This window comes from Platalea leucorodia (assembly GCF_965183815.1).
Source record: "Platalea leucorodia genome assembly, chromosome: 9".
NCBI classification, from domain to species: Eukaryota; Metazoa; Chordata; class Aves; order Pelecaniformes; family Threskiornithidae; genus Platalea; species Platalea leucorodia.
This window is the reverse complement of record NC_138831.1, coordinates 1,335,600-1,359,251: the sequence shown is the minus strand read 5'-3', so window position 1 is coordinate 1,359,251 and position 23,652 is coordinate 1,335,600. Positions and strand designations below refer to the sequence as shown.

The window sequence follows — 23,652 nt, the reverse complement described above, 5'->3', positions numbered from 1 at the left end:
CCAGTATGTTCGGGACCTAATACTGCTCAGAACTTGAGCCCTACCATCAGAGACAACTGAAGAACTAGGAGTGCTACTCAAAGGAAGGAAATGAACCTTGGGTTTAAGGCTCTGAGGAATTAAAATTTTTAATGACAACCATGAAATATGTTAGATCATTCTATGTAACTTTTTTTTTTTTCTTATAAAAAAGATAGGCAGAAATATTTGAATATCAATATCCTTGAAAATTCTGTGAATGTTTGCTCACTTGGTCTCAGTTATTTGGCTGTTAGCATTTCGGAAGCCTTAAATAGGAATTCTGTCATAGAGCTGAATATGTTATTTCCGAGTAACACGCTCAATTATATATGATCTTAATTCAGCAATATTCTGGATTTTCATTCATGTTCTAAATACTTCCTTTGACATTTTTGTGATGGAATAGCAATGTAGTACTGTCTTTTTCAATCTCTAATGTACAGTTTATATATTGCAAAAAAGTTATTTTCTAAGACTTGTATAATTTTTCTCAAATAATTTGTTGGAAGTTACTCAACATTTTCCTTTAGGGAATGATTTGATGAAGCAGTTGTAATTGTTAGCAGTCTAAAATATTTAGTATTATATTTGCATGGCTCAAAAACAGATGATTGACCTAAACGAAATTTTCTATTTAAGTAACAGGTCAAGGCCTTTCTGAGAAAAGACTGCATGCACTGGGCTTATTCAAAGGCATGCAGATGAGAGCTGATTAATGCCTAACACTGCAAAGTGGTAAAATACCACAAAAGTATACTGCTTGTTTTCTTAGGTGAAAGTGTTAGAATGGCAACACTAGAAATAACCTTAAAGGATAATAAGAATAATTTTAGTAGTGACTTTGATGAATGAGACACATGAAATAGAGCAGACGTAATTAAAAGCATTAAGGCCATGCTTGTTTGATCTTGCTGGTAGAAAAAAAAAAAAAGGTTTCTTTTGACTCTTAAACAAGATGTAAAGCAGAGGTGCTGACTGCTTATAATCATTAATGTATCCATATGCACTTTTCATAATAAGAGGTGTATTAAAATTTAGTGTGTTGGCTAAATTCCATGTGATTTACTAACCTGGGTATGGCACTTTTGATGTTCTGGGCATTAAATGAATAATAACCCACTAATTATAACCATAACAAAAGAAGAAGATAATACTATTTGATAAAAAACTTGACGTTAAACATCACTATGCGGGAAAATAAAATCTGCTTTGCTCATGGAAACTTGAACTTTTTAGAAATCGGGGAGGAAATTATTTTTTTCTGAATTTCCTCAATTTTTTGGTTAAAATAAAATGGAAAAAAAAATTCAGTTCTAAATACACAGTGCAACGCTTTATTAATGAACAACACGTTGCTCATTGAGTTTTAAGAAAGTTTTTTTCACAAAGTTTTAGGAGCTTTCTGTGTGTCTACAAGTATCTTTACCAAATAGTACATACAGAAAAGACTTGAAAATTTACTGCAGATTTTTACCTTCTGAAAGCAAGTGATTATCATTACTTCATTACCTAAAGCGATTTATTACTTCAGAGGTATATTTGTGATGCTGAGTTAAATCTTTTTTGATAGGAAGGTTTTAACAACAGAGAAGGCAATCCCAAAACCAAGGGCTTCCAGAAGTACCAGGCAGTGCATCAGCGAAATTGCCAACTTACTGTTCCCTTTAGATGAAAGGCTGAGGAGATAACTGGAAATCTAGAGTTTTATGAGCAGAAGAGAGCTAGGAATGATGGATTTTGGATTTTTGTTTTTCTTTTCATCTTGTGTCTCTTCATTAACAGTGGGGTTTGAGGGTGGGGTTGTTGGGGTGTGTGTGGAATTTTTGTTGCTCTTTGGAGAAGGACTTGAGTGCTGTTGCACTTTCCTAGACTTCTGCTGTGATGCTGTGCAGCTCTGGGGATTCTGTTCTGTGGCTGCAGTTACTCCTGGGAGTAGCTGTAGGATTGAGATTCTGCTCATCTCTGGTAAACCATGGGCAGTCAAAATACAAATTGAAAGGATTGGTTATGTAGAGCCTAGGCCGTGTGAGAAATCTTGTGTGGGGAGAGTAAAGGTTTATGGTCCCAAATGGTCTAAAAGCTTCCTTAGAGAACCTTTGAGTGCTTCAGTCCCCCAAAAGAGTGGCAATGATTTATCCTGGCAAGAGAAGTGTTATCAGAGAAACTGCAGCGCATTACAGGATGGAGGATCTCTCACTGTATATGGTTATTTTATCTGATGAGAATAGTTTTTAAATATGAATGCCAGGACTTCTAAATCTTGCGTTGTTCTTACCTGGGTAGCTAATGCTACAGATAGAGGGTTTTTTTTGTTTGTTTTGTTTTGTTTTAAAAAAAAAGAATCTGCTTTTCTTAAGCTAACATTGATTTCCCGGCCTTGTTAAAATGTATTTTGTTTTTTCCTCCCAGTAAGTTGTAATAAGTAATCTTGAAACAAGTTCTTCCAGATGTGTTCAGATTGGTCAAAATCTGTGTTACAGGTGATTTTCAGTCAACTAAAATACTATTTAGTGATTCTGGCATTGCTCATCCCTAAAAACATTGTAACAGCATTTTTCCAAAGGGAAGAGGGGAAAAAAGGAGGCTACAGTCTTGTCGTAACAGCATAATTGGACAGCTTAAAAGTTGTAATAGTACCAGTAATGACCACCTAAATACCAAACCTTGCATTTTGCTATCATACTGATGACTTACATGTTTTATTAAAGCTTTTTTTTTTAGTAACTAAAGAACTTGATGTGGGCATTTTTGTGAACATGTATCTTGGCAGATTACGCCTCTCAGGGCTTTGTTTGACTTCGTACGTTTCTAGAAGTCCCTTCCTCTTGGCCTTCTGGTTCGTATGATTACAGGCTACAAGCTTTGGCCCATGAGTATTAAAGGGATTTTTATCAATAGGAGAAAGCATAGATTAATTCAAATTTTCTAGGTTAAAGGGATTGATGAAGAAGGTTGTACTGAACTTTTACTTCTGAGATACTACTTTGTATAAAGTACACAATAACTGAATTCCTATTAGTAAGTGTAGACTGAGGCAAAATGTACTGTGTCTCCACAGAGATAAGACTGTGCTCTGACTTTGGTTAAAGCTGGTTGATAAATATCCGAAATCCTTCACTGAATAAATAATTCAACAAATAGTATTCATCTAGCTTTCTTCAGAAAAAAAAAAAAAAAGTAGTATTGCAATTTAGAGGCAAGGTGAATTTGAAAGATCTGAAATGAGATCACACACCACAGAAGGCATTGGCAATGGTGGAGAAATGTAGCGGAAGAAAGAAGGAATGGATTATAGGGAAAGGTATTTCAGACATACAGTTAGGTTTTTTCCTACCTAAAATACTCCAAATTAACAAATGAACTTCAGTGCTTTAGAGATGGATTTATGGTTCTGTAAATATCTATTATGAAGAAATATTATTTGACAGAATGACAAACCATATCTGTGATAGCAGACCTACTTAGGGCAAATGGCGAAGCAAAAGAAACAAATGAAAAACGACATCTCTCCGCTCACAGCAAACCAGAGAATCGAGAAAGAAATATATTTACAGATTGTGTTTTAAGAATTACGTGCAAAACTACGATGAAACTTGCAATACTAAAATGTTTTAGCCTACGGTTACTCCTCAGTTATAAATGGAGATGCATTTTTGTACAATGACCTAAAGTTTTTAGGCAATATTTTGTCTTTCCAATCTTTGTTTTTCACCAAAATATTTGTGCGAGATGACCAGAGAAGCTGACTGAATAGTAACGAAGTCTGATAGTTCAGATTAAATATAATGTCTGTATTAAGAAATGCAGATTTAAATATACATGACATTATTTAACTTTCAAAGCATGGTATTAAGGGCAAGCTTTATGGAATTTGATGAGGCACCAAATTTAAAAACATAAGGAAAGAAAAATTAAGGAAAGCCAGTAGACAAGAACTCTCTTTCAAATACGTGGTTCTACCAGCAAACGGTGTTATGCGGAAGTTGTCTCCCATCTGTTGCATGTCCAGAATTTTTAATGCTGAAAACGCTTTGTGTGTGTGGTCTGAATCTCCTGTGATTCCTCACAAATTCCATCTGTCTTCTCCTCTCATCTCTTTCTGTCAGTCCTGTCTTATTCAAGCAAAATTCTTGTCAGCTGATCCTCAGTGTTGTTGTTTGGATGCCAGAATTTTAAATTACATTAGACAGAGGAGAAAATGCATGGGAGAATCTGTTTCTTAATTTATGCTGATGAAGAAAAAATCTCCAATTCCCTTTTTGATTTTTCTTTTACAGAAGGAAATAAAGATTTGCATGTTTGTCCTTAACAATATTTAGTTATAAATATTTGCATGTCTAATGCTCATACTTGTTTCAGTTGTATAACTAATGTACAAATTGGTTCAGATGCAGTTCATAAGAAGCCTTTAAGTAGTTTGTCACCTTTCAATGACAGAGCTTCACACAGTGAAGATGGAAAATGGAGCAGTGGCAGATGATAGAATAAATAATGAAGTTTGATTTTAGAAAATGAGAGTATAGTTGATAGTATAATTTGCTGTTATACTTGTTCAGATGTATTCAGTTACAGTTGTAGCTTTCTACTGTGTAGAGTTACACAGTAGGATTTTTTCCAGTCTTGTGTATCAGCATGTATTTGCCACTTTCAAGAGACGAGACTATATCAACTGATCCAGCCCTGTAAATTCTATATTTATGTCCCAAGACACAGGGCATTTTAGTTAGTACATTTTATTCCTTTCATTGCATGCACCATAGAGATGATGTGATCATGCAAGGCTGCTTACTAAGATGTCCCATACCATCAAGAAGTTAGCTGCAGAGACTGCTTAAAACAATCATCCGTAGTTTGAAGAATGCATTCAGAAAAATACTGTGTTAGACCATGCCTTTTCAAAGACTGTAACAGATCATAAATGACTGACAAAATCCTTTGTCACTTTTATGTGCATTAATAAAAGGGAAAAAAAAAAGGGAAAAAGAAAGTATATTGAAATCTTCAGTTTGGTTTGATTTCCAGCTCTTCTGGAAGTCTTTGTCATGAATCCATCCTGATGTGCTCCTATGTATTCCCATACTGCCAGCTGCCTGGCATAAGGTAAGGCGGTTCGGCCTCACCTCACATCCCACCCCGTGGTGTGTGGATGTCTGTTGCCTGGACCTGCTCTGTTTCCCGGATTCTGATTATTCCTTCTAAACTTGCAAGGTTTTGCTGTCAGTTGGTTTTCACTTTGTCGGGTTGTTTGACCATCACGCTATATGGAAGTTCTGGCATTGAGAGGACAGAGACTGTTACCACAGTAGTCGTTACTGTTCAATTGTTGTAAAGCCAGGTAAGAGGGTCCCAGAAGACAAAGCTAATACGTTTTATCCTTGTGTTTGGAGTGGGACAGAAACAGGAGAATCAGGATCTAAAAATGGAGCTGTGAGAGATAAGAGCTAGAAGTCAATAAAAAGACAGTGGGGGATGAGAGGGAGGATTAAGGCGTTAGGTGGGGAAAAACACTCAAGTCCAATAAAGTAGCTATAGCTCTTTTTGGATAGAGCACCAAAATATCAAAACATGGATGGCTACAGAAATAGTTATTTAAAAATCTACGGGATGATCTTGCCGTCACCCCCTTTAGGCATAGTGCTGTACTGAATTATTTAGAGCAGAAACTATCAAAGAACATACTCAGAATCCTTCAGCAGCTCTGGTGCCAAATTTGGGTGATTCCTGCCTGAGGAATTAGCTTGTTAGATTACCACTACACTGCAGAAAACTACTAGCAAATTATATATGGATATTTCAAAATCCATCACTTGACGATAGCATAGGACCACTTCCTGCCACCAAATCCTTCGGGTTGGCTTTCCCAGTCAAGACAGCCCCAGCTATAATTTCTTTCTTTCTTGACCTTAAACAAGGTTTGTCACTTCCCTTCTGTGTTGGTAGCAGGCAATTTTTTACATGACAGTAGACTGGATTCTTCAACTTCTTTGCTTTTGGTGCCAGGCTGATGGTGCAGAGTACAAGCAGCTGTGTACTTCTGTAGGTGGACTAACAATTTTCAGCGAGTCTCCTTGTGATTTCCTTTTCCTCCACTGTTCACCATATATCTAAGGCTTTGGGATGGTCTGAAAGTGCTTGTGAGCTCTGGCCCAAGGCATACTGTGGCAGGACAGTTCTCTGCAGGCAGTTCCTTTGGGAACAGCCAGTTGGCACAGATTAGAGGTAGAATGTGAATTGGAGTCTGGGAAGGGGCATTAATTCATCTTCCTTTCATACTTTTGTTTCAATTTATGGGGGCAAATTTTGAAAACCTGCACTATACTTAATTGAGAGAAAGATTAATGGAACCTCCTGTGCAGTTCCATGGATTGCCTCTTGGATTTGGGCTATAGAGAAGGAATGAAAAAGTTCTGAGAGAACTATTTATTACCAAGAAATTGGCATGGAAATATTTCTGGTCAACTGGTCTGTTTTTAATAGAAATTATGAAAAAAAAGATAGATCTTGCTTGTTATTTTTTTTAAATCCCATAAAGTTCTATGTCTGTGTAATGACAGCAGTGTGACAGATATTCACAGCACTCCTACATTCCTCCCCCACTGCAATTAATTATACAATTTCTTTCCACCCTCACAACATTTGTTCTTTCCTTCTCTTAGCTAGCTGCAGATACAAAAATCTGTGCCAGCACAACTCTAAATCTGGTCCATCATGTTCAAAGAGGGTTCTAAGTCTTGAAGGTATACAAAAATGGATTCTCTTATTGCAAAGTAGCAGTAGTCTGCCACAGTTGAGGCTGTTAGTTTTAACATAATTACTGAGGAGCAGCCACAACTACTGTTGTGCTTAGTGACACGCACGGTTATGGGCAGAACCTAAGGACCACATACATGGGTTGCTGTGGGACAGAAGAGGAAGTTGTCTGGTTTATCTTAACCAGAATTGCTGTTTGAGTTCCGATTTCTAATTATTTGTGTGTTGGTCCACCAGTTTTGGCTTTTACAGGTTGCATTCAGAAGGGTTGTATGTTGGCAACGTGTATGTTAAGTTTGCTTTTATTTTTGTCTTAGAACATTTTAAATATTTTAGAAATGAGTTTCCCTTTGCTTAGCTAGAGTCTTATAGATATATAGGTGTTTGGTGTACAGAGACTGCTTGACTTTGGGAAAACATTTATTTTTAAATAGTTTTTATCATCAAGTAACAAATATTGTCTAATGTAACATTAGGAGGATGTATCTTAAATCATTATTCAGATTGGAGAAAACAATTCTTTTGACTATTTCTAGACTACTGGTAGTTGCTGAATATTGCTGTTGCTTAGTAGTGAAATAATTTTGGAATGCAGAGGATTTAGTTTACTGTGCTTATGCAAAGTAAATGTTATATGTGTGTTATTTCAGCCAGTCGTTCTTTTGAGGAATGTATAGATATGAGATTCATTCTTCAAATAAATGCCCTGGGACTGAAACTCTGGCTGATAGCTGATGTGGATACCAACTTGAAAATTAACTAATTAAAAGGGAGATTTCTTTGTATATTTATTTGTATAATGTTGAGTGAAATTTTGTTTGATCAAAATGAAGCACTTAGAAAAATTCTAACTCCATTAAAAAACAAAAGACAATTTAAAACCGCATTAAAAAGTTTAAAAGACTAAACTTCTAATTTAAAAAACAAGAAATAAAATATTTCTTGAATTCTTTTGAGCTTTTGAGAGGCACTGTTTGCCAAGCTTGATGCAAATTTATGAATAGTTTAAATCGATACAAATCTATTTTTCCATAATTACTCATTGGAAAATTTTCAATAAGGTCTAACCAAGGCTTCCTTTCATAACAGGAAAAACAAGTAAAGATGCATCAGATAGGTCAGTTATATGATTCCAAGTCCAGAGTCATAAAAAATGAAGCTGTTTCCCTAAATTATAAGATTGAATGAAAAATTTTATATAAACTTTATTTTTTATTTGGTTGTGGTCTTTTTAATTTTTGTCACATTTCCAACACTCTCACAGTTTCCATTGGAGGCTTTGAATAAAAATGTATTTTTGTAAATGGAAGCTGAGAGTCTCATGCATAATTGCGTTCTGTCAGAAGCTGGGATTTACATGCCGCCCCACCCACCCCGTCACCCCCAACCAGTAAAAACAACAAAACCTGAACAGAAAAAGAACCTGTTCCTTGAGCCTTCAAGACAGAAACATGTATTATGAGTTCTTAAATACTTAAAAAAAAAAAAAAAAAAAAAAAATCCCTTACCAGTCATGCCACTGAAACAAACTATTGAGTGTAATTTTAAAGTAGCAACATCATCAGCTAAGCTAAAATGTTCTCGAAGATGAGAATGGAGATATTCCAATGTATTCTTTTGAGGTGCCTGTCATGTTTTTTTTCTGAGAACTTACTTTTTTTAAAAACCAAAATGTTACTTTTGCCTGCTGCCTTGCCTTTTCCATTTCAATACTCATATATTGAAGAATGTAATGTAATGTCAAGGTGGTTTCTGGTTTTCTTTTTCCTTTTTAATACTTTTAAACCAGGATTTCATCCATTAAACCAGGATTTCATCCATGTTTCTGCTCTAATACTAGTGAAGAAAAATAGTATTTTCTTGTATAAAGGAAACTTGCAATCTCTTCAGTAAAAACTGAATTATTTTTAATTCAGTAACTTCAAATATCTACTCTCCTCCAACTTTCAGTGTGACAAAGCTACAAAGGATTAGAGAATATACTAAAGTCTGTTTTCTCTAATGCAAGATGTGATTTAGTTTGGAATCATCACAAAAACTACTGTATTGGCTGGTTAAAGTGATCTACAAAAATTATGTCCCTATGACTTAACATAGTGAAAAAGCATTTAAAAAGAAACGGTTTTGATTGTTTGCTTTGCAGCATCTGTCCCTCTTTGTCATTGCCTTCCCATGTCTTTGTTAATTCACTCATTCATGACAATCATTGAATATAATTTATGTACTATTTGAAAATTTGCTTTGGATCTGTGCACTGAATTTCTGTGCTAAAACTGTCAGTCTTGGGGTCATAAACAGTATATTAGTAGATTTAAAGTGGGAAAATTGCTACATCTAGAGGAGTTTTAAGTTTATTGGGAGCTTTTAAGTTTATATAAATAATTAAAAAGATGATGAGATCAAGAAAAGATGAGAATTACCATTAAAGAAAAGCAGGGCTATAAATGAGTAGCCTACATTTCTATGCTCTTAACTGAGTGTATGCCTAATAACATGCAAATATTAAGAGAATTAAGATCTGGACATTTATTAAAACAGTGCTATTTAATGATAGAACAGATTCAAAGTGTCTAACTGTACAGAATTCTATCACTGGCAATACTTTTTTCCATTTGAAATAACTGATAAAAGACATGATTTCAAAAGGTTATTTTTCTTAAGGTTTTGCATTTTTCATTTAGTTTAAATTATTGTTACAAACTGACAGCTTTAGATGTAATTGTGCTAAACATGAAGGTAGTATCATATGAAATGAAGTTTTGTTTGTTTGGCCTTTTTATGCAAAAAAGTCTGGTGCCATGCATTTAAGTCCCCTAATTCCTGCAATTAAATGTCTAATGGTACAGACCGTGTGACTATTCAGGAATTCATATTTCTATAAATTCAGCATGATGTGTAGGCAGTGAATAGAGGGGAAAAAATAAGAAGAAAAACAAATTGTCAGATAAAAATATAATCTGAAATGAACATCATAAACCATAGTAATCGAGGATAATTATCTATGTTCCAACCTCAACATGGGCAAAATCCTTTATGATTTTGATTTGTGTTCAATAAGGAGTGCAAGATTTAGCTCTTGAACAGAGAAAGATCCCTGTACTCAGATGCAGTAGAAATGTTTTGGGACAAGTTACTGTGTTTTGAAAAATCTTAAAGTGTAAAAGAACAGTAAGATAAAATAGGAATGTTATTCACTGTGGGACTGATTATTTCTAATACGTTTTTCTTTGTCACATCTATTGAGTAAAGTCTGTCTATAGTTTAGGTTTATATATTTGAGTACTGTAAAGTTGTTGGTGCCTTTCTGTATAACTCAATAAAATTTTTTTCTGTTGAAGGTACTTTTTGTTGAATTCAGTTCTTTCTGTTGAATCTCCTTTGCTTGCATCTGACCTTTATTTATGTTGATTTTGCTTCATTTTTTCATTTACCATGCTGTTCAGTTTTTGGATGCCAGGAGAACAAAGGTTTGTCCACTATTTGCAGTCAATTTATTTTTCAAAATTCAGTATTGCTTATTGTGTTTTTTTGTTTGCTTGTTAGAGATACAGTAATCCTGTTTACTAAACATGTTCATAGCTTTCATTGCCAAAAAAAAAAAACAAAACCAACCAGCCCCAACTCAGCCCCTCCCCAAAGCCCCCTTCAATTATAGTGAGTGCTTCGACTGACTTTATAAACAACAGCACTGTTGAGCACCATGAAGGCCAGAATGACCTTTAGTCTATGAAGTAATTTAGAAAACATGGAATACTGAGTCTTTCAGCTTTATAGGTACATATTGACTGTACTAATGGATGTGTCACTGCCTAGTGTTTGGGTTTGTTGGTTTGCCTTTCTTTGCTATTTATTTTGTCTGTAGCTGACACTATTTTGTGTGTGTGTGTGTGTTGTCTTTTTTTTTTTTCTAGAAGCACTTGAAAGGTATCATTACAAATAGTCACATGCATTTGCTATTTTATAAGGTCATTTGATATACTTTTATCATGGATTCTAATGAATTTTTGTAACAGCATACAGCAAAAGTTTAATCAAAGACTAATCCTACATTCAGATCGCAAATTGATTTTTTTTTTTTTCCTTTCTTTTCGTTATTGCAGCATCTGCAAATGACAATCCAGGCTCTTCAAGATGAGCTTAGAACGCAGAGAGACCTTAACCATCTTCTCCAGCAAGAAAGTGGAAACCGAGGGGCTGAGCATTTTACCATTGAGCTCACAGAGGAGAATTTCCGAAGACTTCAAGCAGAACATGATAGACAAGCTAAAGAGCTCTTCCTGTTGAGAAAAACGCTAGAAGAAATGGAGCTTAGGATTGAAACGCAAAAGCAAACACTAAATGCCAGAGATGAATCAATAAAAAAGCTTCTGGAGATGTTGCAAAGTAAAGGTTTGCCGTCTAAAGGAATGGAAGATGACAATGAGAGAACTCGAAGGATGGCAGAGGCTGAATCTCAGGTTAATCATTTAGAAGTGATTCTAGATCAGAAGGAGAAGGAAAACATGCATCTTAGAGAGGTAAGGAAAAATTCATTTATTTGTTTCAAAGATATTGTCAAAGTACTTGCTGCAGTTTTAGAAATATGCTTTAGAGTATCTAAGTGTTTTCTTTTTCTGCTCTCATTTTTTCATGAAAAAGATAACATGCATTTGTTTTACAACTGTAGTAAATACACAGCAGGATTATATGACATTTGAAAGCAAGTATAAGAAATTATGGAAGAAAAGTAGTTGTATTTGGAGCTTAATCTCTGACATTTGTTACTTTGCATAGTTTTTTGTATTCTTTATATTCTTTATATTTTGCCAAATCAGCGTTTGGCAAATGAAGACTAGAACTACTGAAGAGCGAACTAACACCTGCTGCTGCTATAAATTAAATAGTCATGAGTGCATGCTACTTTTGTGTTTGATTTTATACCCCTTGTGTTTGAAATGAGTGTTTTAAAATGTTTTGTCTTCCATATAAACAAAGGCTTCTGCCTATGAGCATTTCTAATGTATTTTCATGTGTAGTGCCCCAGCTTTTTGGGTAAATATACCACATAATGTTGCCACATTAAAACACTGGGGTGATGGCTGCACTGCACTTTGAGGCGTCCTTAATTTGATCCCAAGCCTACCCGCACTCGCTGCCCACATCACTTGTGAAATGCATTTTTGGGACTGGATTTGGGATGACTGAATTCGTACAGTTGAAAGACAATCTGGTCTGGTGCCAAGCCCATCTGCCCCTCTGCATCCCAGCAGCCCATCAGCATTATCACGTGGCTAGCGTCAGGCGAACAAGACAGTGGAGTCTTCCTCAGAAAGACCCTGTTGCTTCCTGCTAAGAAGGGTGAAAATTGCAGGGAGATAGAGTACAAGCGACCCACTGTAAGGGGAATCAGGACAGTCGGGTCTGTTTCCTTAGAAACTCAGCAACAGTGTAGTCTGAGCTTCCAGTCTAGGAAAAACACCAATTTGCCTGACAGATCAAAGCATGAACAAAATTAGTACAAGAGCACAGAAAACTATTATTGGCTCCTGTATATCGCTAACTGTATGAGTGCTAGAGATTAAGAACAGCTATTTACACCTACAGAGTGCTGTTAAAATATTTTCTTCGCTATGCACAAATTCTTTTATATTTAGCTTATGGCTACTTCAATTTGCTTTTTTTCTTCCCCCCCCCCCCTTTTTTTTTGTCTTCTCTAACCTAGAATATGTATTGAGGACTCAGTGGTATCTGGGGCCCATCTGAAGCCTGGAAACTGGAAAATCTGCAGGGCACAATGATACATTTCAGTAAAGTTTTCTTGTGAAGGTGTGGATTTTGAATCTTTTCACAGGCAGAATTTTAATTTAAAAAGTGATGCCACCCATTGATGAAGTCTGAAAGTCAATAGTTCCTGAACAGAGTTGTATAAGGAATGAATGATAACCGAGTTTGATGAGGGAGGATTGTGGGAGAAGATCTATACCTAGCAGACAAGTTTCTGGATTTAGTTCTGCTATTCTCAGAGTAGTACACACAGTCTGTTTCAAGGATGGATGATTTGCTATTTATTGATTTGTTATGTGATTGTATTTCCCCTGTTGCACCAGTATCACTTAAGTTTGTGAATCCTAATTTGGGTATGTATTGGACATGAATAAGTTTACAGTGGAAATTTTAAGGTTTCTGATTAGCACAGTAGTCAAGAGTAGTGAGCGAAATAGAGCTAAATAGAGCTTGAAAAGTAGATAAAATGTAAGCTTCCAAGTAAAGTCCTTGGTCATCCAATTTATTGATTAGTCCAAGGAATGCTGACAGGCGATCATACTGCTACTTGTAGACTCTGTGTTTCTCCTGTATTTATACTGCATTAGTTTTGTGTTTCGGAGTTCCCCCTGGGTTACCCTCAGGGGCCAGGAAAAAAATTGTTTCTCCCTCAATTTATGTGAAGATATAGAGGTTGTCTTTCCTCTCGAGTACTTAAGTATAGAATGGGGTTTACTGGAGTTTCTGCTTATCACATCCTGATATGCCTTTGTAACTGGTCAAGGTTTAAAAATGTACTAGGTTTGCTGTCTGGAATCTGTCCATGTCAGATTGGCAGGAACTATCTATTGATTTGGACATTTTGGCTAACAATTTCCTTGCTATTATAAGATTTCAAAACTTTGGATGAAGTCTTCTGTCTCTCCAGCTCGCTTCCTGTTGCACATGGTATTTATGGGTTTTCACCCCCCCCCCCCCCGGCAAGTTTGTGTAGGGAGCCTGGAAGTATGATGTGTAGGGTGTATGGACTCCTTAGAAACTAAATATTTAGTAGATGCCTACTTGGTTTTCCAGGAATCTGGATTTGATTGTTCAAGTGGACTCTTGGAAAATGTTCTGATGTTCAAATTTTGTCTTTTGCTGTCTTGCTATGGGAAGTTGTCTGCATGCTTTGGGGGAATATTAGATATTCTGTATAGTTGTATCTATTTGTTAAAAGTCCAAATGGATCAACTTTTAATCTTCATGTGTAGCTTGGTAAGTCCTTGTTATTCTGCAGTGGTCGTTTGAAGTACTGTCACTGCATATAGTCTTCATCCTGCACAATACAGTTATCCAACATAATAAAACAGGAATTACTGTGTTGAATCTTCTGCAGTAGTCTCCTCAGTGGATTGATGGTTTTATTTTTATTTTCTTAACTAGTGTTTGTAAGTTTTCATCCTGTGTAAATGGCCTTGCAGAGTTACTGGATTTTTTTTTTTTTTTTTTTCCCCCTGAGAATACTTTAAAAGTAAACTGGAACTTGGATACATTTTTAATTAATTCCATTCATGAGTTATTTAATATTCACTCAAATTGTGTTAATCTTCCTGTATCTTTAACAAAATATTTGTCATTTTAAAACTTCATTTACAATATTCTGCTTTCTCTGTTTTTACAGGTGGAGTATTGAGCTCATGTGTTGAGTATATTTCTGAGAAACTAGTATATTGTTATGTGTAACATACTGTTTGATCAAATCCTGAACACGTTTCTGTTTTTTAATTAGTTTTGCTATTTGACTTTCTGACACTGCACTTGAAACAAGTTAAGGAAGATAAACTTCTTCGTAGCAGCAAATTAAGTTATTCAAGGAACAGAGTTTTCTGGAGTGTCAATTTAGCCTTACAATGATAGATTCTGCTGTAGTCTCTAGCCGAAAGAGTGCTATCTATGAAAAAAAAGCTGAACGTGGTGGAAATGAGGTTGAATGTGGAAAAAAAATAACTGAAGACTACTGATTTTCTACAGCCTCAACACTACATTAAAAAGCACATATAGATTGACTTCTCATAGGCTATGCTGTTGGTATTTAGTTTAAAAATACTTTCAACCTGAAGTTTTTCAATTCTTGAAATCTAATTGTGTACTATCCTCTTACCTTTGAAATCGTAGCTGCAGAAAGGACAAGACTTCTATGTATTTTGCTGAGCTTTTGACCATGTTTTCCCCTAATGCAACCATATCTTTCTCCCTTATGCTGTTCACTTCTTAGTTCACTAAAATAGTGCCAAAGCTGGAATCTGTCTTCTCTCTTGTTCATTCACAATCTTTTAGATCTCTCAACATGGTGGAATAGAAAGCTAATGGATAAGAAGCAGAAGAAATTGATTTTATTATTAATAATCACTGGTGGGTGGAATTTTGACCAAACCAGAGAATTAAACTAGTATGCTGCGAGAGAAACTGAAGCAACTGGTCGTGAAACATTGGCAACTAAGGACACCCTCTTCTACACACTCGCGTCTCCAATGTCTGTCAATTCTATCTCCTTCACCTGCACCCTCCTGAGCACTGCTCATACTGGGAATTGAATAGTAAGGGATATGTTCTTTGTTATGCCAGAGCTGCTTTTTTCTAGCTAGTATTTTTTTCAAAGTTCACTTAACTAAGTAGAGAGAAATAACTTTTCTTGTTGTCCATCCGTCTCTACCACTTTGTCAATTGTGCAATGTTTCTCATTCATTTTCTGCCCATTTCACATAAGCATGCACATTACCAGAAGCCAATATCCTACTGTTCTGAGTCAAAATAATTTGCTGAATATCCAAAAATCATGTAAAAACTTATCTTTCTTAAGCTATTGATTGTTCCTTTTTTTCCTGTGAATAGCTGTAGCAGAATTTCATAATATAGCTGCCTTAAAAGATCTGGAATTTCTCCAGGCCTTAGATTATATTTCTTAGAGACGGTACAAGAAGAGATGTGCAAATAGCTAGTGTACCATAGGAATAGGCATAGGAATAGCTCTGGAAAATAAAACAACCAATTTTTTGTTTGTTTTCATATTCTTAGCAGATTTGAACTGACTTTGGCGTGTTAACTACCTGGCCCTGAAAAGACTGTACCTTTTTGCAGCGTGCAGTCTAATGCATCTTTAAACTTTCTTTCACAGAGACAAACTTGTGATGATAGGTTTACTCAAGTTTTGTGTTTGAAGGTCTTAGGAATGGCAAATTAGAGGCTTATTATACAGGAGGAAGAGGACACTTCAGCTAAAGTTGGAATCCTGCTCTTTTGCAGGAATACCAAAGAATGTCAGTGTCAGTAAGGTTAATTAAATGTTGGGAAATAAGCTATGCAAAAAATGGGATGAGATTTCTTTCCATGTATTAAGGAATTTGAAATACAGGCAATAAGACTTCATAGGGATAGCTAGACTCCCAGCTTTGTGTTAGTTATAACAAAAGTTTCCTTAGTTGCTGATTCACAAAGCAAGAAAGAGCAAATAAAACTCTGATTGAATAGCAAAAAGCACGAGCATGTGTTTCTGCTTCAGTTTTGGAGATGCAGCCTGTTGAGGAGAGAATGTTGAGCTCTTTTCCATGGTTTCTGAGAACTCTTGCCCAGTTTGCACTCAGTTTTCCATTGCTGAGTTAGACTGAATCCTGTGTCTGTAACTAACTAACCTCACCCAAGGTAGCTGAATTTTATTGATATTTTTTGAGACAAAATGATATAGCATTTGCTTTGATAAGGAAATAATGTATCCTGTATGGAACAAAGCATTTGCAAATACACACACATAAGAAAAAGGACATTCTTGGGCTGGGCAGCCTCCCTGTAAATTTGTTAATGGTTGAAAATCTGTCTTGAAGCCATAATGTCATACCATGGCATTCTTCATGTTCAGAATTAAAGATCATGAAGATCACGAAGTATACATTCCTGTCAGAAAACACAAGATGCCTGCCTTAAAGTTCTTAAATTGGTTATCACGTCTCTTCTAGAATTTTAAATAAACATTTTTTTCGCTATAACTTTGTGAGAACTGTAGGTAATATGGGGATTTTATCACGTGGAAATCTAGCACAGATGTTTGGTATTACTTTTTTAAACATAGTGACCACACATTATTTACCCTAAGTACCATTAAGTATTTTTTTATTATTGCTATTAAAAACTTGCCTTAGGCAAAGTCCCACTAAATCTCTAGTAAAGTCAAATGTTAAAATTCCAGCAAGTATTTTATTATATATACATACACGTATATTACACATGCCCTCTCTATATAACATACAATTTCACTAAAACAGAATCTGAGATCATATAGGATTTTATATGCACATTTTAACTCTTATCTTGCATGTATTCTTAAAATACTGTTTTTGCATGTGGTTTAAAGCTGCAGCTTTTTATATTTAGTAGAAAGAAGAAGAACACAGCTGCTTTATTATAATTTAAAGTACACTTTAAAACTTGCTCTATCTTTGAACTCAGCTTGGTCAAATAATGAAGGCTGCTGATAGGATTTGAACTGCCATCATGAATTAGTTATTGCATGTTTTTCAAGTTATTAATGGAGCAAAGTTCCTTCTTCCACTGTGAATAGAACAGATGCCTTGCAGACTTTTGGTGTTTACTGTAAATGTCTTACACTGGAGCCAGTAGTAATTTACTAAGGAAATGCTTTATCGACACCAAACATTTCTTCCCTGAAGTTAGTTATATAGATTAACAACCATTCTAGACTGAACCTCTTTATTAGGTTCATTAGTGCCTCTTTCCTTTTATTTCTTCTGGCTCAGCTCAAAATATTAATCTAATCAGTTGCTATAAAGACAATTACTTTCTATCAAAATATCAATAGTAATATGTGTTTTTAAGGTGACCTCTTAGGTATACAGAAGGACTTTGCAATGTTGGCAGTTGCTCCAGGCATGAGAAAGTAGACAGAACCTGATTATGCTCTAGAGAACAGTTATGACTTCTGACATAGCCCATTCAGATTTGTTATGCCCCATGATATTCTTGCCAGGGTGCTTAGTTGCAATATTTTTTATAAGTCCATGTGGAGGATTAAAAAGCTTTGTTCATTTAGAAATCAGTTTCTTTCAAGACAGGATTGCTCTCCATGACATCACCACCAGTAGTTTGGAATCTAGAATATGAGAAAACTGTCAGTTTCAAACTGACGTGTCCCAGAGTAGCAACTAAAGAAATTATTTTGGGAAGAGAGAGAAAAATCGGAGATTCATGAATAAGCTGGTTTTTCTATACCTTTCAATATGTGGAGGTGATAAGTGTTGATCCTGCCAGCATTCCTGGAAAGTGCATCCTTGAGAAGGTAATCTGGGGACCGTCTTGAATTGCTGTAAAACTGGTACTGTCCCCAGATGTGGAAATACTATCTTTGCAGGGCTGTTTGCTCAGTTCACACATTTACAACTTTCAGGCTGCGTGTAAATATTTTAAGAGACTAGCCAATAATGAAACAGAGAAAAATGATCAATTTTGGTTTCTATTATAGGTTTTTGTTTCCTTTCATCTTCCTTTTATTATCTTTTAAAGTCTCTGTTCTGTAAACATGCTGCTACTCATCTCTGTGGCAATAACTTCATTATTCTATAATGTAATTCGTTTTCTCTAGCTTCATCTTCTTGTCCTTGTTCATATGAATGACAGCAGCTTATGTATGTGACTCACAGCTCTGACATGGTGATGTATTTTCACTGAATTTGTGGGGAAGAGGGGAGTTGGTTACCCTTGAATTCCTATGTATAATTTTCTGCTTTAGACTCTCTCTTAAGTGCAGGAAGATGTACCCAGAGAGTAGTTAAGCCATGGAATAGGTTGCCCATAGTTCTTAAGGAACCTTATTGGGATGAAGGGATACAAGATACAGATTGTAAATCCCACAGAATTTATGCTCATAGCACAGTTAATTATGCTTAGAAGTGCATTTGAAAGTCATTTGGTCATATTATGTGCTATGTTCAACATTTATTTTAGAATTATTTTCATTTAGTAATTCTGTTCCCATTAGATAAGTCAGAGCTAAGACTTTTCTTAGAACAGTCATTAGAAAAAGAAAAAAACTGTCAGAGAGAATGTGGAAATTTGCCGTTCCTACTGAAATGGAACTGGACTGAGAGTGGTTATGTGTCTCCTTAGTTGCTCTGTACCGTGTAACACCTAGACAGTGCTATCTGATAGAAGCTGTGTTTCCTAATCACTTGATCCATTCAGGGAGAGGTCACATTTCTGCCTTCTTAGAAGCTCTTAAAAAAAAAAAAAAAAAAAAAAAAAAAAAAAAAAAACCAAAAAAACCAAAAACAAAACAAACAAACAAACAAAAACAAAAGGTAAAATGAGTGGTGTGATGTTGTTCATATAAAATATAATGAAAAGAAATAAAAGGAGAGAAAAGAAACGTCACTGAAGGCTAAAAAACAAATACAGAAACCAAAACAAAGCACCAAATTATTTAAGATGTAGTTTTATTGCATACATAGCTCATCTTAAATAATGATTACCTCTTGCATCTCGCTGGGAGCAGTCAACTCAAAATTAAGGAAATACTTCACAGAAGAGCATGAATGTGTCTTCCAGAACTTCAGCCCACTCAGTATAACAAAAATATTGATCTGTCCACTGATCTGTGTTGCTGATAATGTTTGCATGCCTCACAGTTTATTTTTAACAAATTATCTCTCAGTGTCTTTCTTAGTGTAATACTCTTCTTTTATAGATGAGGAAAATGAAGCAAAAGGTAAGCCAGCAAACTGCCTAGGTCTTCTCAGAAAGTCAGTAATGAAGCAGGGGGAAGGATCTGCATGAGTTCCACGTACATTCCCTGACCGCTGTTATTCATTTCGGTCCACTGTACAAACGGAACTGCAGTAGTTGAAAAAGGAGTGTTGTTATTCAAAAATGTGAATTTAAAATAGAACAATATATTTTAATGTGCTAACATGTTAAACGGGTTTTGTTTAAAACATGAGCTACTAGAAACTGCTATAAGCAACTACAGTTGAGTCACCTTAAGGAGGAGACAGCTGGAAATGAAAAGGCTTAGAAAAAGGGTAGTACTGATAGTTGTGAAGAGTAGGCCCTGGGTAGGAGGGTTTTCAGTTGTTAATTTAAGATCAGCTTAGTGCTTGGGGTGGAAGAGTTGCCATTAGATGTGAGACTTCTAGTACAAGCACTGCTCCTTGCAAGCACACTGTTTCAAGCCAGCCAGGCCTGGAGAGCGTATCAGATAACCGGTTCTGCCTAGGGCAGAGCAGTCAGTGTTTTGTGTATATTGAAAATTCAGGGGGATCAGTTCAATTCCAGGTGTGGGCAAGAGTGTACATCCTTAATGTCTGATAACTTTCAGTTGCATCACAAGCTATCTCTTGAGGGGAAGATCTAATATTCTGAAAGGCCATTGCTTTCTATTTTCCTTCTATTACTTACTGTCTTTCATAGTCTTGTAAGATCATGCTGGCCAATTTTCTAGTAAAAGAAGTGTAGGCTTGATTACATAGTATTAATGTGGGTTCTAGACTATTCTTTATATATTAAAAAAAAGTTTTTTCAGGATGAGTTTGAAAGAAATAAGGCTTCAGTCGAGTGGGTTCTTACTCGTGCTGAATTATTGTTCATACTTCTCAAACCAATAAACTTAATTAAACCACATTCCTCTAATGTTCTGCTTACACTGGACACGTGCAAATAACGTGTCCCACTTCTGCTGACTCCTAACTGCATTTCATATTAAGCTACAACTGACTGAATCTACTGGGTTTTTTCAGCTAACATTTGCGGCGTTAGCTGTTGGACAATGTTTAAGTCAGGATATAAGATATCATTAGTTAATGATCTGATCTCTTATGGCAGATGCTGTCTTCCTACTTAAAAACATTACAAAGAATTTAAGACCATATTACTAAGCAAGCGTTAGAGTAACAGTCATGTTGGGTGCATTTACTGCAATTTAAAATTACTGACCTTCAGCCAGCGGGCATAAGGAATTGGAAACGTGCTTTTATGAGGTGGACCTCAAACCTGAACCAGCTTTTTTATTCCAGATGTATTGTCTTATAACACCCCAGAAGGAAAATCAGTCTGAAAAATTATTCTATCATCCATTTTATATGAAAGCTGCTGTTGAATGTTCTTATAACAGTACTTTCCCACTGTTTGAATATTTCCAGAATAGTGGAAGAAGAAACTGAGAGAATCTGAATAATTTCAGTTATTGTTAGAGTTGCTATAAACTGGCATCTCTTTTACTTACCGCCTCCCGCATCATCTCACAAGAAAACCTTAGAACTCTAGAGGAAAACGAAGATTTTGTAAAATAATAAGTTGAAGAACACTTACTCTTCTTGTAAATCCTTTATACCTATATAGGTCCAGGAGCAGAGTAAGATTAGCAAACCCCATTTGTCATTTTCAGGGCTAGTCTTGTAAATTCTGAAACAAAACTGCCGTTTCCAGCACATCACATGTTTTATCTGAGTTGAGACTCATTTGCTTAGGAATCATGCAGCCTTTTACCTGGACTAAAAACCCACGTATTGCAGTCATAAAAGCTTGATTTCAGAAAACTGCAACAGGCTAGCTTCCTGCCAGAGACTGTGTACATGTGCATATGTGTGTGTATGTACACATTTTTTCCTTTGCGTGGATGTAAAGAACCAAAGTTCAGGTTCAACAAGGCTCAGGGCCGGGTCCTGCACTTGGGTCACAACCACCCCAGGCACCGCTGCAGGCGTGGGGAGGAGCGGCTGGGAGCTGCCCGGCGGGAAAGGGCCTGGGGGTGCTGGTCGACAGCTGCTGAACATGAGCCAGCAGGGTGCCCAGGTGGCCAAGAGGGCCAGTGGCATCCTGGCTTGCATCAGAAACAGTGTGGCCAGCAGGACCAGGGAGGTAATGGTCCCCCTGTGCTGGGCACTGGTGAGGCCGCCCCTCGAATGCTGTGCTCAGCGCTGGGCCCCGCACCCCAAGGCGGCCATGGAGGGGCCGGAGCGTGGCCAGAGCAGGGCAGCGAGGCTGGGGCAGGGGCTGGAGCACAAGGCTGGGGAGGAGCGGCTGGGGGAGCTGGGGGGGGCTCAGCCTGGAGAAGAGGAGGCTGAGGGGAGCCCTCATCGCTCTCTGCAACGGCCTGAAAGGAGGCTGGAGCCGGGGGGGTCGGTCTCTGCTCCCCAGGAACAAGCGATGGGACGAGAGGGAACGGCCTCAAGCTGCACCAGGGCAGGTTTGGGTTGGGTATTAGGAAAAACTCCTTCCCCGAAAGGGCTGTCAGGGCCTGGCCCAGGCTGCCCAGGGCAGGGGCTGAGTCCCCATCCCTGGGGGGATTGAAAAGCCGGGGAGATGTGGTGCTGAGGGACACGGTTTAGTGGTGGGCCTGGCAGTGCTGGGTTAACAGTTGGACTCAATGATCTCAAAGGTCTTTTCTAACTTAAATGATTCTATGATTTTATATCCTAATTTTATAGATGTATTCTTTGGCTTGTGAGATAATCTTGATTATAGGTCGATCCCCCCCCCCCGCCCCCTTGACAGCTTGAGCCTGGTAGTCCCACACGATTATAGAGCTCTCACTGTATTTATTTGCAAATATAAAATTTGATAATGAGTATAAATATATCCTGTCTCACTGTAAAGATTTGGTTAAAATATTAATGAATAACCCCAATGTGCTCTGAAAGACATAATCCACCAAAATTATGGATATATTTGAAAGTCCTGAGGACCAAATCCTGTTTGTGTTTTTCTATGAGTCAAATGAGGTCAATGGGATTAACTGAGTGACTTAAGGTGAATCGGATTAGATTTGAAAGAATAAATGAATATCCAGACTTGGTTACTGCTTGGTAACTGCTGGGTTACACTGATTGGAAGGAAGTAGTTCTCCGTAGCTTTTCTGTAGATGGAGCTGACTTCTTCACCTGCTTGGCTTATCTCCATTTAGCAACACGTGTCATCGCACTCGTATGTCAAAGTATTTCAGTTGCTCTTCAGCTTATTTTCTTCTCCCTGGAACATAAAGCTTTAAAAAGCAAACAAACAAAACCACACAGACTTTTTAGAGCCATTTATGTATAATGAATATATTTAGAATAGTTACTGCTTATGTGTGTTCTTGTGACTGTTGTTTCCAAGATCACGGGCAGTATTAATATAGGCAGTTACCTGAACTCAGCAGGCCACTTACTGTTATGCATATCTATAGAGTCTGGGCCCTTGCCTGTTCCTTCCACTTTCATACAAAAGACTTCAGCAATATTCCTGCTGGTCTTTTAATAACATTTCATAGTTCTTGTTGAGGGAAATGAAGTGATAAATAGAAATGATATTTGATCCAGGGAAGTGTGAATCAGACGTGTTTCCCTAATTACTGTAAGAGGTGTGCATATGCAATACCCCATTATAGACTGTAATGAATTATCAATTTTTTGGGGTGTAAAAAGACAACACTGTAGTGTTTCATAGTCTGTAGACTCAGGAGGTGTAAGGGGCATATCTAGTATGTTCTAGTGCTCTACTTTTTGCACAATTGACTTGAAGTTACTCTTTTTAAATATACAATTTGTATTCTCTCCTAGACACTTATGATACTGGAAGGTTTTGTACATAGTCCAAGTTCCGCTGATATAATTCAGAAGAAGAAAAATAATCCCATAATTGCCATAGAGAAAAATGCTTAGTCAGCTTACTGCTATGCTTGGTAATTGCAAACAGGTTCTTCTTGGTGGTATATCACTGAGTCCTGGCTACTGTATTCCTCCATTACCAAAATTGTTATGCTGCCATTTCTCTGCTGTGCCAGCAATCTGATTCCTAATTCACTTCAAACAAGCATTCCTTGTGAAAGCGTTACAAATGGGGTTAGTAAAGGGACATCTTACTAAAGGGAATGTGCTTCACGCATTGTTCTCCTTAAAATCTGCATTTGTAGAATGCATTATTTTAATCCGTTAATAGGTAATTAACAGCTAGATATATATTTCTGTAGTCGCACTGCTTTATTTGACTTTGGCTCTTGACATCTTTTATTTCCCTGAATATAAATTTATTTACAAAAATATGTGGATCTTAGGTTTTAGATTTATAACAATGAATTTAAGCTAAATGATGCGTGGGGTTTTTTTTCCCTTTGGTGTA

The 23,652-nt window shown here is 36.7% G+C and overlaps 1 protein-coding gene across 1 annotated transcript in view; it reads left to right on the top strand.

The window, feature by feature from the left end:
• ERC2 (ELKS/RAB6-interacting/CAST family member 2) overlaps positions 1–23,652 on the top strand; it is a gene marked incomplete at both ends in the record, with an annotated part of 442,749 nt that overhangs the window by 45,705 nt on the left and 373,392 nt on the right. The window contains one exon of the mRNA XM_082322574.1: positions 10,872–11,288. Coding sequence (XP_082178700.1) covers positions 10,872–11,288 — 417 coding nt within the window. The remainder of the gene's footprint in view (positions 1–10,871; positions 11,289–23,652) is intronic.